Source organism: Neoarius graeffei, chromosome 5 (assembly GCF_027579695.1).
Source record: "Neoarius graeffei isolate fNeoGra1 chromosome 5, fNeoGra1.pri, whole genome shotgun sequence".
In the NCBI taxonomy this organism is placed as follows: domain Eukaryota; kingdom Metazoa; phylum Chordata; class Actinopteri; order Siluriformes; family Ariidae; genus Neoarius; species Neoarius graeffei.
This window is the reverse complement of record NC_083573.1, coordinates 40,694,148-40,709,072: the sequence shown is the minus strand read 5'-3', so window position 1 is coordinate 40,709,072 and position 14,925 is coordinate 40,694,148. Positions and strand designations below refer to the sequence as shown.

Below are 14,925 nucleotides of genomic sequence, written 5' to 3'. Positions count from 1 at the left end.
CTTCGATCATTAATTCGTTTGAGATTTATGTTTTGGCTTGGCCTGGCTATCTGAGCTGTGTTACTTCCTCATATTTACTGCATGAATTGCATCTGGTTCACTCTGAAGTGTTTTTCTCCATTTAAAAAGCAAGATTCACCACTCCTTTCCCACCATGGCCATGAGGAATGACTCATACGGTACCTGCTCGCATGAAACAATACTCTAAAGAACTCCCTTAAAAACAAAATCACAGCTTGAGGCACATTTATTGATTTGAATAGTTTATTTGGGTATATTTACAAAACACCCACATGCAAGCAATTGGTTGACTATTGAATGACGTTAATCGAACAGGGTACTCAGGCTACTATGTATCTGAAGTGTGCTACCAGTGGCGGGCTATATCACACACAGCTACACAACCCACTGCCACAGTAATGCATACGGTACATACGCACTTACACATCACAGCAGATAGATAGAGAGATAGACAAAAAAAAAATGGATACAGCAGCCAAATCATCAAGAACAAAAACAATACCACAATACTATCCAGTACATCTATTTCTCCACCAAACCAAGGCTTTATCTCACAATGTTAAACATATTACAAAAAAATTATTTAAAAAGTTAAAAAAGTGGGAAAAAAAAAATCACAATTTCTGAAATTCCTGAAAAAACTTCCATACATCAATGAAATGTTGCCTTTGAGGTAAGAATAGAAAAAAAACAAACCACAAAACACTATATGGATTTCATTAAACAAAATTTAGCCTTGAATTTATCATAGCTGTAACAACACAACATCAAAAGATACTCACATCTAAGCTGTTATTCTGTGTAGCTAAACCCATAATACCACATATTTAACCCTCAGCCTTTAAACGTAACCAAGTGCAGAAATGCAAAGTGACCTTTTCTGAAACAGGTCAAACTTACTTTCCCGGCCAATACAAAAGACATGAGCCTGTTTGCTGAAATGCTTATATAACGGAGGCTTGGCAAAGGTGGAGCATGTTTACATTACACATTCACGCAGGTGTCTAGCGGTGCTGTAAATACTCTGCATTTTTCTACGAAGTGGGTGATGTGTGTAGCCCACAGCTTTGCTGCTGTAAACTGGCACAGTGATAGTGAGCATTTGTTGGTGTGGGTTAAAGAGATGAAGCTGCCATCCATGCAAACTGGCATGTCGGTGCAGGCACAGATGGCGAAGGAACGCCGTCAAAATCAGCAGCGCTCAATGCATCAGCCAGTGTGGAAGCAACTGATTTTCACTGGGTTCCCTGTGCTCCCCTCTCCAACATGCTTGCTATGCTCAGCTCATCGGAAATGCTCGCCTTCAACCTTTAGGTTTAGGTCCTATGCAAATGCAACAATCTTTAGTACATAACAGCCACTATATGATTGTTTTTTGGGAATCAATGTACTGACGTCAACACAACGAAGCCATCTTGCTTCTGACACTGATAATAAATATGCTAATTACTTCAATATATGTTCATGCAACTCCATTCAAGGCATTCACACATGGATTACCAATTTTTTTTTTTTTAAAGTAATGCCATCAATCATATATGGTTACTCCAGTGATGAGTCTTGTGAATAGTACAGTACGGTATATGCATAGTCAGTGATAAAATCTTCTAAATCACATTAGTCAGCACACTTTAGGAAACAAATAACAACTAAAAATGATCAGTGCACTACTACACTAAAGTACTCTACTGCCAACAACATCAATCGTAGTACAAGTTTTACATTATCAGGCTTTTAAAAAGTGATCGGGAGATAACAGCATTGTAAAAATTGAAATAAATACATCTGGTAAGCTGATTAAAACAGATTAAAATCTAGCCTAAGGCTAAATTACTGGGATTACCAACTAGAAATCTATCTTGTTCTAGACTTAATCCATCCCTGTGTCCGAACTCGCTCACTCGTTCACTACTCCCTATATAGGGAATTACTATATAGAGAACTATATATTGAGCTCATTGGTAAAATGAAAAAACGCTTTCGGATATTAGTCCGTCGCGCTGGTGTTTACGTCATTACTTTCGCACAATTAAAACGTGCCAGATCAGTCGACTGGTGTGTTTTCAAAATAATAAATACATGCATGTATTTTTGTGATAAATACATATTATACTGAGCGCATTTCCCACATTGATCAATACAAAGTACCTGCATCTTTCAGTTTAGTTTTTTTTTTTTTAAATCAAGGCTGAATATTTTCTTCTTTGTCGCTGCCTTTTATTAAATCAAATTTGAGACTTTTAATTTGATTTCTTTCAGCGCAACCACAATGCATGATGGAATATATTGCTTTGGTTAGTGACCATCGTTGTACACTACTTTTCGTGATGCATTGTGGGATACTTTGAGTGCACCATATAGGGTTTAAATAATCCTCACTAAGGTTTCGGACAGCACTACAAAATGGCGTCCCCACTATATAGTGAGTAGGGAGCGATTTCGGACACAGGGCATGTCTGAAAATCCATACAGTCATCACTTTTTCCTCGTCACGGAGTCAATAATGACTTGCCTGAATGTTTGTAATCTACATAATTAATAGTAATATGAAAACAAATAACAAGATAGCGTGCAAGGAGCTCCTTTACTGATATACACCCAAAACCCAAACACAGCTGTAATTTTGGGCAAACACACAAATGGATATATATGCTCTCTTTTACAATCCATTAGCAAGCTTGATATTTGGAATAAGCTGTATTATATGGATGGGACATTTCATAACTCAAGATAATGAATTCTAATCATCTTGGACATGGACTACATAATGACTAATCTGTTTTTTAAAACTATTATTTTAATCTTCATGTCTATCTGCCTATCTATCATGATCAAGTTTATGATTTGAATTTGATTAATCTGAATTTCTATATTTAATTAATATATATATATTTTTATGTTAATGTATAATTTATACAATATCATATATGTTTAGATGAATGCTAGAGAAAAAACACGAAACATCACACACCAGGCAAGAGAGCTGAGCATTTCTGCACAGTCCCTAATAACTATTTAGAAGTTAGGACATGAAATAAATATCAGTGTATACACCCTTCTCTTTTTAACATTGCAGTCCGTGGTATGGATTCACTTCACTTCAACTCACATGATCATCCAAGTAGGAGTCACATGATGAGTGATGCATAACCAATCGGTACAAGGCCCTCCTTGTCACCTTGGCGACAGCGAATCCAGTCTTGGTCTACGCCTCCAAGAAGTAAGAGCTCCTCCCCCTTTTTGAAGCTCAGCTCTGCTCCTGTACCCATGTGATCGCACAGAGTTCTGACCGCCCTGCAGACCCAGTGATAAGGTTCCCATCAGAAGCCATAGGAATGTTGCAGTTTGCATCAAATCCTGCTTAAACATCAAACTCTAAGTGTCTACAAAGTGCTGTAGTTATTCAAATCATTCTGAAATGTTTAAAAGTAGCAAGTGTAGGTGACTGGAGTTGTGTCTATATATTACCCTGAATCTTGAGCCTATTTACAGATGTGGGGTTTGAACAGAAACTAATCAGGAAGGAGTTATCTACGAATGCAAACCATTGTTCACGATCTAAGCCCAGGTGGTTAACCTTATTAGAATCGAAAAAGCATCATCTATCATGATCAAGTTTACGATTTGAATTTACCTTTGAGGTTTTGGTTGGTCACCAGTTTCTTTACACTTATCATTTTTGCTGCTTTCCCTCGCTTCTTTTTTTCCAGGCTCAATCTTCTCTGGCAAAAAGGCCTGACCTGTGCTTGATATGCGGGACAGAACTGTTATACCAGGATTCAGCCAGTGAGAAGGACGCCTGAAAGATCGAGGAAAAAAGATGGATGAGAAAAAAGTGATTTATATGGTTAAGTGCAGTCTGCTATACAAGACCAGTGCATTTCATTTCCACACTTTCAGAAGCGCATAAACAAAAACTCACGCAATTACTAATAACGATCACGTGACAATTTTATACCACCGTCCTGCTGAATTCTTGATATGGATCGGGAAGTTATTAATTTTCTATAACAGCATGTTATGTAGGGGAATGTAGGGGTGTACACTCACTGAGCACTTTATTACCTGTACACCTACTCATGCATTCAATTATTTAATCAACCAATCATGTGGCTGCAGTGAAGTGCATCAAATCATGCAGACATAGACCAATAGCTTCAGGTAATGTTCACATCAACCATCAGAATGGGAGGGGGGGGAGGGATCTCAGTGATTTTGACCATGGAATGATTGTTGGTGCCAGAAGGACTGGTTTGAGTGTTTCTATAACTGCTGAACGACTGGGATTTTCCCACACAACAGTCTCTAGAGTTTATTCAGAATGATGCAATAAAGAAAAACATCCAGTGAGTGACAGTTCTGCTGACAGAAACGCCCTGTTGATGAGAGAGACACACTCTCAATGGAGAATCACCAAACTGGGCCAAGCTGACATAATTTATGTAACTCAGAGGCTGCAGTGTGCACAGGATCACCAAAACTGGACAGTTGAAGACTGGAAAAATGTAGCCTGGTCTGATGAATCTCAATTTCTGCTGAGACACACTGATGGTAGGGTCAGAATTTGGCACTAATAGCATGAATCCATAGACCAAACTTGCCTTGTGTCAACAGTCCAGGCTGGTGGAGGTCGTGTAATGGTGTGGGGAATGTTTTCTTGGCACACTTTGGGCCTGTTAATACCAATCAATCACTCACTTGAATGCCACAACTTATCTGAGTATTGTCGTTGACCCTCCATGGCTACAATTTACCATCTTCTAGTGACTACTTCCAGCATGACAATGCACCATGTCACAAAGCAAACGTTGTCTCAAACTGGTTTCATGAACATGACAGCGGGTTCATTGTTCGTCAGTGGCCTTCCCAGTCACCAGATCTGAATCCAGTAAAACGCCTTTGGGATGTGGTAGAACAAGAGATTTGCAGCATGAAAGAGCATCTGAAAAATCTGCAGGAATTGCATGATGCAAAAATTTTAACGTGGACCAGAATTCCAAAGGAATGTTTCCAACATCTTGGTGAAACAATGCTACTAAGAATTGAGGTTGTTTTGAGAGCAAAGGGAAGCTCTAACCAGTAGTACCCCAACTGTCACCTGGTTAAGTTTGCTGATGACACAGTTCTCCTGTCCGGCCCTTCCCTCCATCATGGACCTGCTCTTCAGCAGTTCGTAGAGTGGTGTGACTCTTCCTGCCTGGAGTTGAATGTTAGTAAAACTAAGGAGATGGTGGTGACCTTCTCCAGCAGCCAAAGGGAACTGGCGGTGGCTGTCACCACTATGGTCCACGGTTTTCCGGTCGAGACAGTTGAGGAATATAAATACCTGGGAACCATTCTGGACTGCCAACTGAGGTTCTCTTCCAACACAGAAGGGATCCTGAGGAAGTGCCACCAGAGGATGTACCTACTAAGGAAACTGAACTCTTTTTCTGTCAGTCAGAACATCTTGTTGACATTCTATTATACATTCATTGAAAGTGTTTTAGCTTTTTCTATATGCTGTTGGTACACAGCAAATTCCTCAGTGCTGAATTAACACTTTCAGAGTTAATTTGTGTCCAACTGGACCTATATAAACACAGTAGGGTGTTAAATCAACACTCTGGGTGTTAATTCAACACTGGGGATTTTGCTGTGTATTACTCCATTACTGTACAGGATAGGAACCACCTGCATAATATTGTCAAGGTGTGTTCTAAGATTATTGGACTTCCTGCTCGACACCTGAATACTGTGTGCGAGCAGCAGGCTAGCGGCCTGGCTCGTCAAATTCTTAAGGACTCGACTCATGCTTTGTTCCCGGCATTTGAGCAGCTGCCATCTGGTCGCAGGTTCCGCTGTCCGGCCTGTAAGACCCAGAGGAGGAGAGCAACCTTTGTTCCAAGTGTTATTCTCCTCCTGAACTCTAAGAAGTCTAAGACAGTTACAATAACTTAAGTCTTCTGTACAATACTCTAGTGCAATATCACATGTCCTGATGTGCAATATTACAATATCACCTTGTCACTTTAACTACAATATCACTCTAATCATATTGTCTTTTTAATTTTATCCACGCGTCATTTTATTTATTTGCCATATTTTATCTGCTGCCTTTTTTTTTTTTGCCCACCCATTTTTGTGATTATTCTTTTTGTGATTTTATTTTCTTGCTCTTTTAATGTACCGCTCTTCGCCCTTCTAGTTGCCCTTTGGGGATAAATAAAGTTTTGTCTAAGTAGTACTATAATGTTCCTAATAAAGTGCTCAGTGAGTACATAATAATTTACTCCTTCTAATAGCCCATGTTCTCATGTATATAATGTACACAGGGCAATGACAGGTGAAGATTTCTGAAAGATATTTAACGTTTAAGGAAGGAGTCTGCAGTGTCAGCACTTTGTAACAGTCAGAGGTTTTTTGTAACTTCAAAGTACTTTTCAGCCATTTATAGTTATATTTAATGTTATGGAATATCTGCTAAACATGTTGGTTTCTGTTATCACTTGTGTTATACAGTAGCAGCTATAGTGATAAGACCAGGATGGTAATGGTGGTGTAGTGGTTAGTGCTGTTAGTGCCTCACAGTAAGAAGATTCTGGGTTCGAACCCAGTGGCCGACGGGGGCCTTTCTGTGTGGAGTTTGCATGTTCTCTCCGTGTCTGCGTGGGCTTCCTCCGGGTGCTCCAGGTTCCCCCACAGTCTGAAGACATGCAGGTTAAGCTAACTGGCTTCTCTAAATTGCCCATAGTTGTGAATGTGTGTGTGTGAATGGTTGTTTCCCAAGCCTAGAAATGGGAGGGTTGCAGCAGGAAGGGCATCCGGCATAAAACTATGCTCCAATTAATATGACATGTGGAGCAATAGGGTCCTGGCAACAGTGCTGGACAAGGAAGAGGAGGAAGAAGAAGCTATAGTGATAAGAGGAACCATCTTGATTTGCAGATATTCCACAACATTAAATGTAACTATAAAGAAGTAAGGAGGGAACATACATACAGTACCAAGTTACAGAACCATTAGATGAATACCATTGCACATTGATTTGTCATGCATACCAATAATAGTACATTATTGTTATTTTTGAAAGTATGGAACATATGGAATCAATAGATTATTATCTAATTATTCCAATGGTTCCAAACAGACTGCTCATTTGTTCTGTACTGAAAATGTTGACATGCTGTTTTGATATAAAAAAAAAAATGCAAACAGCTGAAGCTCACCGTTTGGTTGGTGGGTTGTTGGGGCTTTTGGATACTCCAAACAGTCTGCCTAAACCCCAAGAAACTGTTTCACCCTCAGCAGTCAGAAGCTCCTGACCTGGGCTCTTTGGACAATCAGAACTGGAGGGTGTATTCAGATCCGGTACGGTGTGTGCTTTGGCCTCCTCTGACAAACCAGTAGAAGCCAAACCATTCCAGTTCTGCCCTAAACGCTCACTCCAACGTATCATAGCCCCCCAACCTTGCTGAAGAGCCTGACCTGCCTGCTGGCTGAAGCTACTCCCACTCCAGATACTAGGAGGGGCTATTATCTCCTTCTCCTGAAGCCATTGCAGTTGTGGACTTGTCTCTCCTTTACCCGTCCCTCCTATTGGCCTGCAATAGGTGGGGCCCGAACTGGATGTGCTTGTGGGACTTGAATTGTGGCTGGCTGCTTTGGGATCAGTGAAGCTTTGTTTGAAAACATTCTTCAGATATTGCCCATTGGTCTGAGGCTGGTCTGGACTGGATGACTGTGGGCTACGCCTGGGAGGGCTGAGTGCAGGGGACAGTGGGTCGAAGTGGTGGTGCTGGAATAGAAGATCGAGGTTGAAGGTCAGGAGGGAGAGAGGCTGCAGCATGAGGAGAAGCTCTTCAAAGAGAGGCTGGCAAAAAGTGCCTGAAAGGCGCATGAAGGATGTTGGCCAGTAATATGTTTCCAGGACATCTGAAAGTGCAAGAGGAAGAAGCAGGATGTGACGCTTTGAGGATGAGTGACGGAATACAAATACAATACGGACAAGAGAAGAGAACAGACAGGAGCTGGAGGCAAGGACTAGAACATAGTTGGTTACTAGTCACACTCACCATGGCAGGTCTGTAAGTGGGAAAGCCAGTAATCAAGGCGCTTGATACTGCAAGAGGGAGCCAAGAATAGAGACGATGAAAGAAGATACATATAGCATGTATGCTTGCTTGACAACAAAAATAGAAAAGTAGAGAAAATGGCTAAAAATAACCAAGTATTCTGGTGCTTACTTGAGAAGGCCGAACAGGAAGGCATTAAACCTGTGCCGGCTTTGCTTGAGCTGTGGAAGTGCAGCCACTTTAGCCTGCAAACTGTACAAAGCCTGGGTGTTTGGGCCTGAAGGACCACCAGGAAAAACAAGACAGTTAATTCTAGAAGTTGTTAAACCATTAAGGGCTGCCTCACACAACTATGAATAAATAAACTCCGTGTACTTAATTACTCCTGCATAACACTGCTTAAGTGCAGCATAGCATACCAAGATATTATGCAGGAAATGAAATGTGAGGAAAGAGGGGAGGGAATACTGGATGATGCAGGATGAAAAATAAGGGGGATGACAGATGGGTGATTCAACACTGCAGGGATTCTGAGTGCCAGGAAAAAAAGAGATATGATATGTGCACAGATAAACAGAGAAATGGAACAGAGCAGAAATAAAATCTAATTCATACCTGGTTTAGTGGAGGCCTGAACCAATCCCCAGGGTGAATTTGGCCTCCTGCCTGTGATGAGATCACTCTGATGGGGCTTGAGTCCGTCACAGAGAAGGCCGTGCAGGGCCGGGCAAAGGCACTGCAACACCAGCCGACCCAGAGTGGGGTTTACACTGCTGTCTCCAGAGAGAGCCTGGTTAGAGAGAAGGAGGAGGAAACAAAAGCAGGCGAGGCAGTCGTGGAGGATCGAAGAAGAGAAAGAAAAACATAGGGAAAGGAGGCAGTTTCGGATGTAAATGGGAAGAAGAGAAAACAGGGAGGAGAAGAAGCAGGGATGAGAAATAAAGGCATGGTGCATGGAGTTAGTGACGTTACCCATACTCTAAGATGAACATTTAAATACCTCATCTGTTGAGTGAATCTGGACAAAAATAAAAATAAAAAAGAATTGATATTGAGTATGTGCAAGCCATATGGAGAGAAAGACAGAACAAAAGAATATAAGGAAGGTATAAAAAACAATGTAAGTAGAAACAGTGTGTATTCTGTAAATTTACCCATAGTGTACAGTACGTGTTACAGTTACAGAGTGCAACCAACCTTCTGCACAAGAGTCCTAGAGGAGCTGAACTGAGCCAGAATGTCTTCCACTGCCACACTGACTGCACTGATGAGAGCTGGGAGACAAAAACACCCAGCATTCTCAATTTCACCCACAGGCAATAAATCTTCATAGCAGATAAAATAACTTGTATGTGAATGTTTGGGTCTGGATACAGGTTTGTTCTATATACCTCGTTTTTCCTGCAGGCAAAGAGGAGACAATCCACCACCTATCAGTGGGGGCTTCCCATCGTCGCCCATCCAGGCCTCTGCTTTTGCAGCAGAACCAGCAAAGGACAAGCTGCGAACAGCTAGAACATGTAGAGACAAAATAATAAACTCGTCTACTGAAATACTACACTTAAATCCACACTTTGCTATGCTACATTTGATACTAAAATGACCTTATGCAGAGTTTTTTGGAGGTATATACACTGTACACAAGAAGTACAGTAGCTTAATGTTAGTATTGACACAGAAATTAGTTTTATACAGAAATTAGTGTTCTTCTGGATTTAATATGTCAGAGAAAGTTTTTTTTTTTTTTTACCTGAACACACACTGACTTAAATGCATGCATTCGAGGTTAAGGCTGTTAGCATCATCAGTACACAAGCATGCATAAAAACACCAACGAGAAACCTTAATTTCTTTATTACAAGAAATAATAATTAAAAAAACAAAACAAAAATAATATATCCAACATAGAGTAACACTCACAGACAAGTTTTATAATTAGAAAGTTTTTAAAAAGACAGCAGTAATACTAAAATACGGAAGCAGATATTAAAGCCCATGCACTTTATCCATGCAATTAAAACCTCACAAACAGACACTGACAGCACAACAGTTTCAACCCAAGACACATGTACATCCAATGATACAAAAACATAGCAAAGTGCTGAGAGGAGATTAAAAAAAAAAAAACAAAGTAAAATTAAAATGGCCGATAAAGAAGAGAGGAATGAGAAATATGTAATGATCTCTTACTCAGCAAGAACGGTGATGCATTCTGCTTAGATTCGAGTTTGGGGGTCAGAGGCTCCCTGAGAGGAGCCGGAGCTGGGGGGGTGTATAGGTAGGGGTAATAGAGCGGGGCAGCAAGAGCAGGCAGCGTGTGACTGCGAGGGAACAGGGGCGAACAGAGACGGGACATGCTGGCCCCTGGAGACGGAGGCCCTGTCCTGTGAGGGGGTGAAATTGCTCCTACAGGGGACAAGCGTGGAGGAGCTCCTTTATGAAGAGGGCAATTTTTAGGGTGGTAGAGATACAGGGTAGGGAAGGGTGAGCTATGGGATTTGTCATCCAAAATGTTCTGGTCAATAAATGTATTGCCAACTGAACCTGGGACTCTGTCCTCCTCAAAGCTGAACATGGAATTCACATCTTCCTTGGTGTCTTTGGTACCATCACTCAGTTTGTTGAGCTTTTCTGCATTAACATACCGTATCACATCAATATTTTTGTATGGGGTTGTATTGCCTTCAGCGTATGTGCTTGGAGATGGTTTGTCAGTCATGGTTTTCTTCCTGTATTCGTCATCACAGTAGAGCGAATCTATATTACTGTTTGAATCTAAATGGTTATCATATAATGACTCAAAGTTGCTACCAGACTCCCTTCTATAGTAACAGCTCTTGTTGTTCTTGGTATCAGAGTACTGATACAAAGAATCCATTAAGCTGTCTGAATTACTGTGACCGATGCCACTAGAAGTATTCTCATGATTACAGAAAAATTCTGCTTGCTTTTGTGAGTCAGTGCAGAAGACAGAGTCAGTGTAGTCTGCAACAGAGTCAGAAGTGGGATTCATATGACACGAAGGGTCTCTGGGATGTTCCTGAAGAGACTGAGTTTTTGACTGATTCCTATAAAAGTCTGAACGGTAAAACAAGGGCGCTTGGGATGGCGAGCTGGAGTGCAGATAATAGGGTGAGGGCAAAATGCTAGGCAAGGCTAAAGACAGGGGAGGTGAGGATACTTCAGCATAAAGCATGGGAACAAAAACATTATAAAACAGCAGGACAAGCAAAGCGATGCAGGAATGGTCCAGGAATATCGGAAGCGAAGGTGTTAAAAGACAAGGGTGAAGTGGTAAAAGAAGAAATGATTCAATAAGCACATAGCAAAGAAACAGGGAGAAAGAGAGAGAATGGAGAGAATGTTAATAAGAGTCATTCTGAAAGAACAATAAATGCTAATGTCAAATATGAAAGCAGCCTGGAGAAGATTTACACAATTACAGCATGCTCACGCTACGTGTAAGAACTTCTTACTCATAACATGACACAAACATTAGAGCACTGTGAATCAGAGGACACACCACTGACCATGGGAAAAAGACAAAAGTAGCTTGATATGAAAGTTAAAACAGTACATACATGAACATTTTCAGAGATCTTTAAAACATTACAACAGCATCCCAGTTCGGAATTCCCAGTGATCTCCGGATACAGGAACATTAGTCATTATTCTATCCACATTTACTAGATATGAGCAATCGTGCGCTCTGATTGGCTACTTTACTACGAGGCTATCAGTTCATATACTGTGAGTAGAGAAAAACAAAATGGCAGAGCGTGTTGCTGAACCAACCGAGGACGAAATAAAAACTCTACTCGAAAACAACCCCAGGCGGCATGGTGGTGTAGTGGTTAGCGCTGTCGCCTCACAGCAAGAAGGTCCGGGTTCGAGCCCCGTGGCCGGCGAGGGCCTTTCTGTGCGGAGTTTGCATGCTCTCCCCGTGTCCGTGTGGGTTTCCTCTGGGTGCTCCGGTTTCCCCCACAGTCCAAAGACATGCAGGTTAGGTTAACTGGTGACTCTAAATTGACCGTAGGTGTGAATGTGAGTGTGAATGGTTGTCTGTGTCTGTGTCAGCCCTGTGATGACCTGGCGACTTGTCCAGGGTGTACCCCGCCTTTCGCCCGTAGTCAGCTGGGATAGGCTCCAGCTTGCCTGCGACCCTGTAGAACAGGATAAAGCGGCTAGAGATAATGAGAATGAGAAAACAACCCCCCCCCCAAAAAAAAAACAACCCAAAAAACCCAACAATATATGGAATAAAAGCATTTGATGGTAAGAATGCATCATTTTTTTATTTTTCAAGAATTATTATTATTATGGCCTTTTTCACAAATTTCTACTGTCATTTTGCCAGCTTGTTTACATTCTAAGCGGAAATGATTTTGGCAGACATTTTTGTATAAAGTTTTTATTCATCGAATTTGCAAAAAATAAAAATAAAAATGCTGTTTCTCAGAATCCAGTGAATGTGGATAGAATAAAACAGCTATTCCACTCAATCTCGTCGTACATGGCTTATACAGTACCCAACTCAGTGCTATGCGCCTTCTCGGCTATCAGCTCATGTACGACTCGATTTCGTGGAATAACTGTTAAATATTTTGCAGTGAATAGTTCATTACTGATTAAGATGGCATGAAACTGAATCTCTTTTATTGCGTATTACTAATTAATCTGACATACTTCTGAAAAGAAAGACTGAAAGTCATCCATTATTATAAGCAAATTATCAAACCGTGCTTTCTAAGAAGGTAAAGTTTCACCTCAGGAATGGTACAAGTGACCACACCCAGTGTTTTATATCTTTCTGCTGCATTAAAATGGGACTTTTATAAGTGAATAGTTTGTCTGGAAGCGTTAACACCATTGCTCTGTTTACATCTTGCAGCATGTGGTTTTGACATTAAGCTCCGAGAGGGAAAAGTCTATGAGGACCAGGTTTAGTTTCAGATTTCCCCAGCTTTAGAAAAGCCCACTTAGAGTGGAGAGAACCATAAGTCGTCCTAAAGAAGCACTTTTCACTATTTTCAGGCAAGCAAACAAACAAAAATATAAAATCCATCCAAGTGACCTTTCTTAAAAATGGAGTCTACTCTTTCTAACAACTGTTCTCTTTTTCAGTCAGCCTGTGAAGCAAAGCCGAGTCCTGATCATTGCCTTTCATACGGTAAATGTAGTACCTAGTGTACATATCCATATCATGAGCTAGATAACAGTTCAATTAGTCCTGATCGTTCAGGGATCTTGAATACCTTTAACTTTCTGCTGGTCACCAAAGGAATGTGAGCACACTGTGATGAATCACACAGACGACATGTACCGTACTGTGTAGTAATGGTGTGTCTCACAAACAGATCAGGCGCCTACCCTAAATGTCATTTATACTGCCATTAAATAAAATGTCATTTATTTATTCATAGAAAGACTCTGTTACCTTATTCGTTGCCAGCTTCACTTCCTGTTTTGCTACGGTTGCATTTTCTGTTCTGTCATTGGTGGCGACATCTAAGACCTGCCCTCCTACCTCTTAAAGGCACACAACACCATCAACTGCCTGCCTACAACATCACCACCTCTAACATAAATGCACAAACCTACTTTATTTATGTGTTTTATGGGCCTACGTTTATTTATGAAAATACATCTAGCATAGTGCTGTTAGTCTCCAGTTCTGGATTTTATTATTCTACCCCATTAAACAAACTTAGTTCAACATATTTGCTAATTACCAAGGCCTTCATGGATTGAATGTGCGCTCTCCATTTTAAATCACACACAATGTACAATATTCACAGAGCACACATTATACCAGCCAACTGAACATCTTTTGTTCTGGATAGTAACACTTCACACACTAATGTTTTCCACTAAATAACAATAACAAATGGAGCCATTGCAGAACAACCCTTTAATATCGAGAATGTCCACTTTCTATTCATAACGTGTCTTCTATGTAGCAATGGTCAGTGTGTCAGCCATCTTGAACATTTCAAAGTGTGGTGGCTTCTAAAGGCTTGGAATGTCATTTTTATTTTCTTCATTTCACTGTACAATCCATAACAATAGACAAAAATATACTTTACATAAATTGGGGTTAAATCGATTTCAAAGAAACTATTTAAGAGAAAAATACACATAGATGCAGAAGCTAAACTAAAAGTACAAAGAGAGAAAGAAAACAAGAGACAAAGAGAGATTGTGTGTGTGAGTGACACACACACACACACACACACACACACACACACACACACACACACACACACACACAGAGCAAGAGTGAGCATTAGCTTTCGACCTGCAGGGCGAATAAATAATTGAATAATCTGAAATGACATCACAGGAAGCAACAGAGATTTCTGAAGAGATTTTATCAGCTATTCTATATATCACTGACCTATCCATTTGGTCATGACTCAGTGGTTTATTTGCATCCTGACTCATCATCTTTTATTACCCTGCTATAAGATCATGTTCCTGTCTGCCACTGATCATTAAATAAGAACACTGATGATTTGAGCCAAGTGTAGCAGTAGGAAAGTGGCTGTAGGAATAACTGGAAGCTTGGTAACAACTAGCGTATGCGCTCTTGTAGCGTTGCAAGTCTAAGATTTAAATTTATATATGATTTAATCACACAGAAATATTCCAGTGGGAAATTGCTATGGTCTTGGTTTGTTTTATACTCTCAGAGTTCGACATTAACAGTCGTCCGACTGTCCGGGACAACCAAACCTTTGGTCCAGACAAGTCAAATCTGCCTGTTCGACGGGGCAAGCTGAATATTTGCTGAAAATCACCATTTTTTAATAGTAATTATTCAAGAGTTACATCAATAAAGTTCCGACAA

General features: G+C 40.6%; 1 protein-coding gene across 4 annotated transcripts; it reads right to left on the bottom strand.

The window, feature by feature from the left end:
• Positions 1-246: 246 nt before the first annotated feature.
• rusc1 (RUN and SH3 domain containing 1) lies at positions 247-13,579 on the bottom strand. Of its 4 annotated transcripts, XM_060921705.1 has the most exons (11): positions 13,513-13,579; positions 9,467-9,586; positions 9,273-9,349; positions 9,076-9,093; positions 8,691-8,865; positions 8,247-8,352; positions 8,076-8,122; positions 7,230-7,935; positions 3,656-3,820; positions 3,131-3,315; positions 247-1,344 (listed from the first exon to the last, which is right to left on the bottom strand). In XM_060921705.1, the coding sequence occupies exons 2-10, from the start codon at positions 9,534-9,536 to the stop codon at positions 3,150-3,152; spliced, it is 1,530 nt and encodes a 509-aa protein (XP_060777688.1). In that variant the 5' UTR covers positions 9,537-9,586; positions 13,513-13,579; the 3' UTR covers positions 247-1,344; positions 3,131-3,149. The 4 variants fall into 4 exon arrangements, with proteins under 4 accessions (XP_060777688.1, XP_060777686.1, XP_060777687.1 ...); XM_060921703.1 differs by having other exon boundaries at positions 247-3,315; XM_060921704.1 differs by lacking the exon at positions 13,513-13,579 and adding an exon at positions 13,331-13,439 and having other exon boundaries at positions 247-3,315.
• Between the last annotated feature and the right edge of the window lie 1,346 nt (positions 13,580-14,925).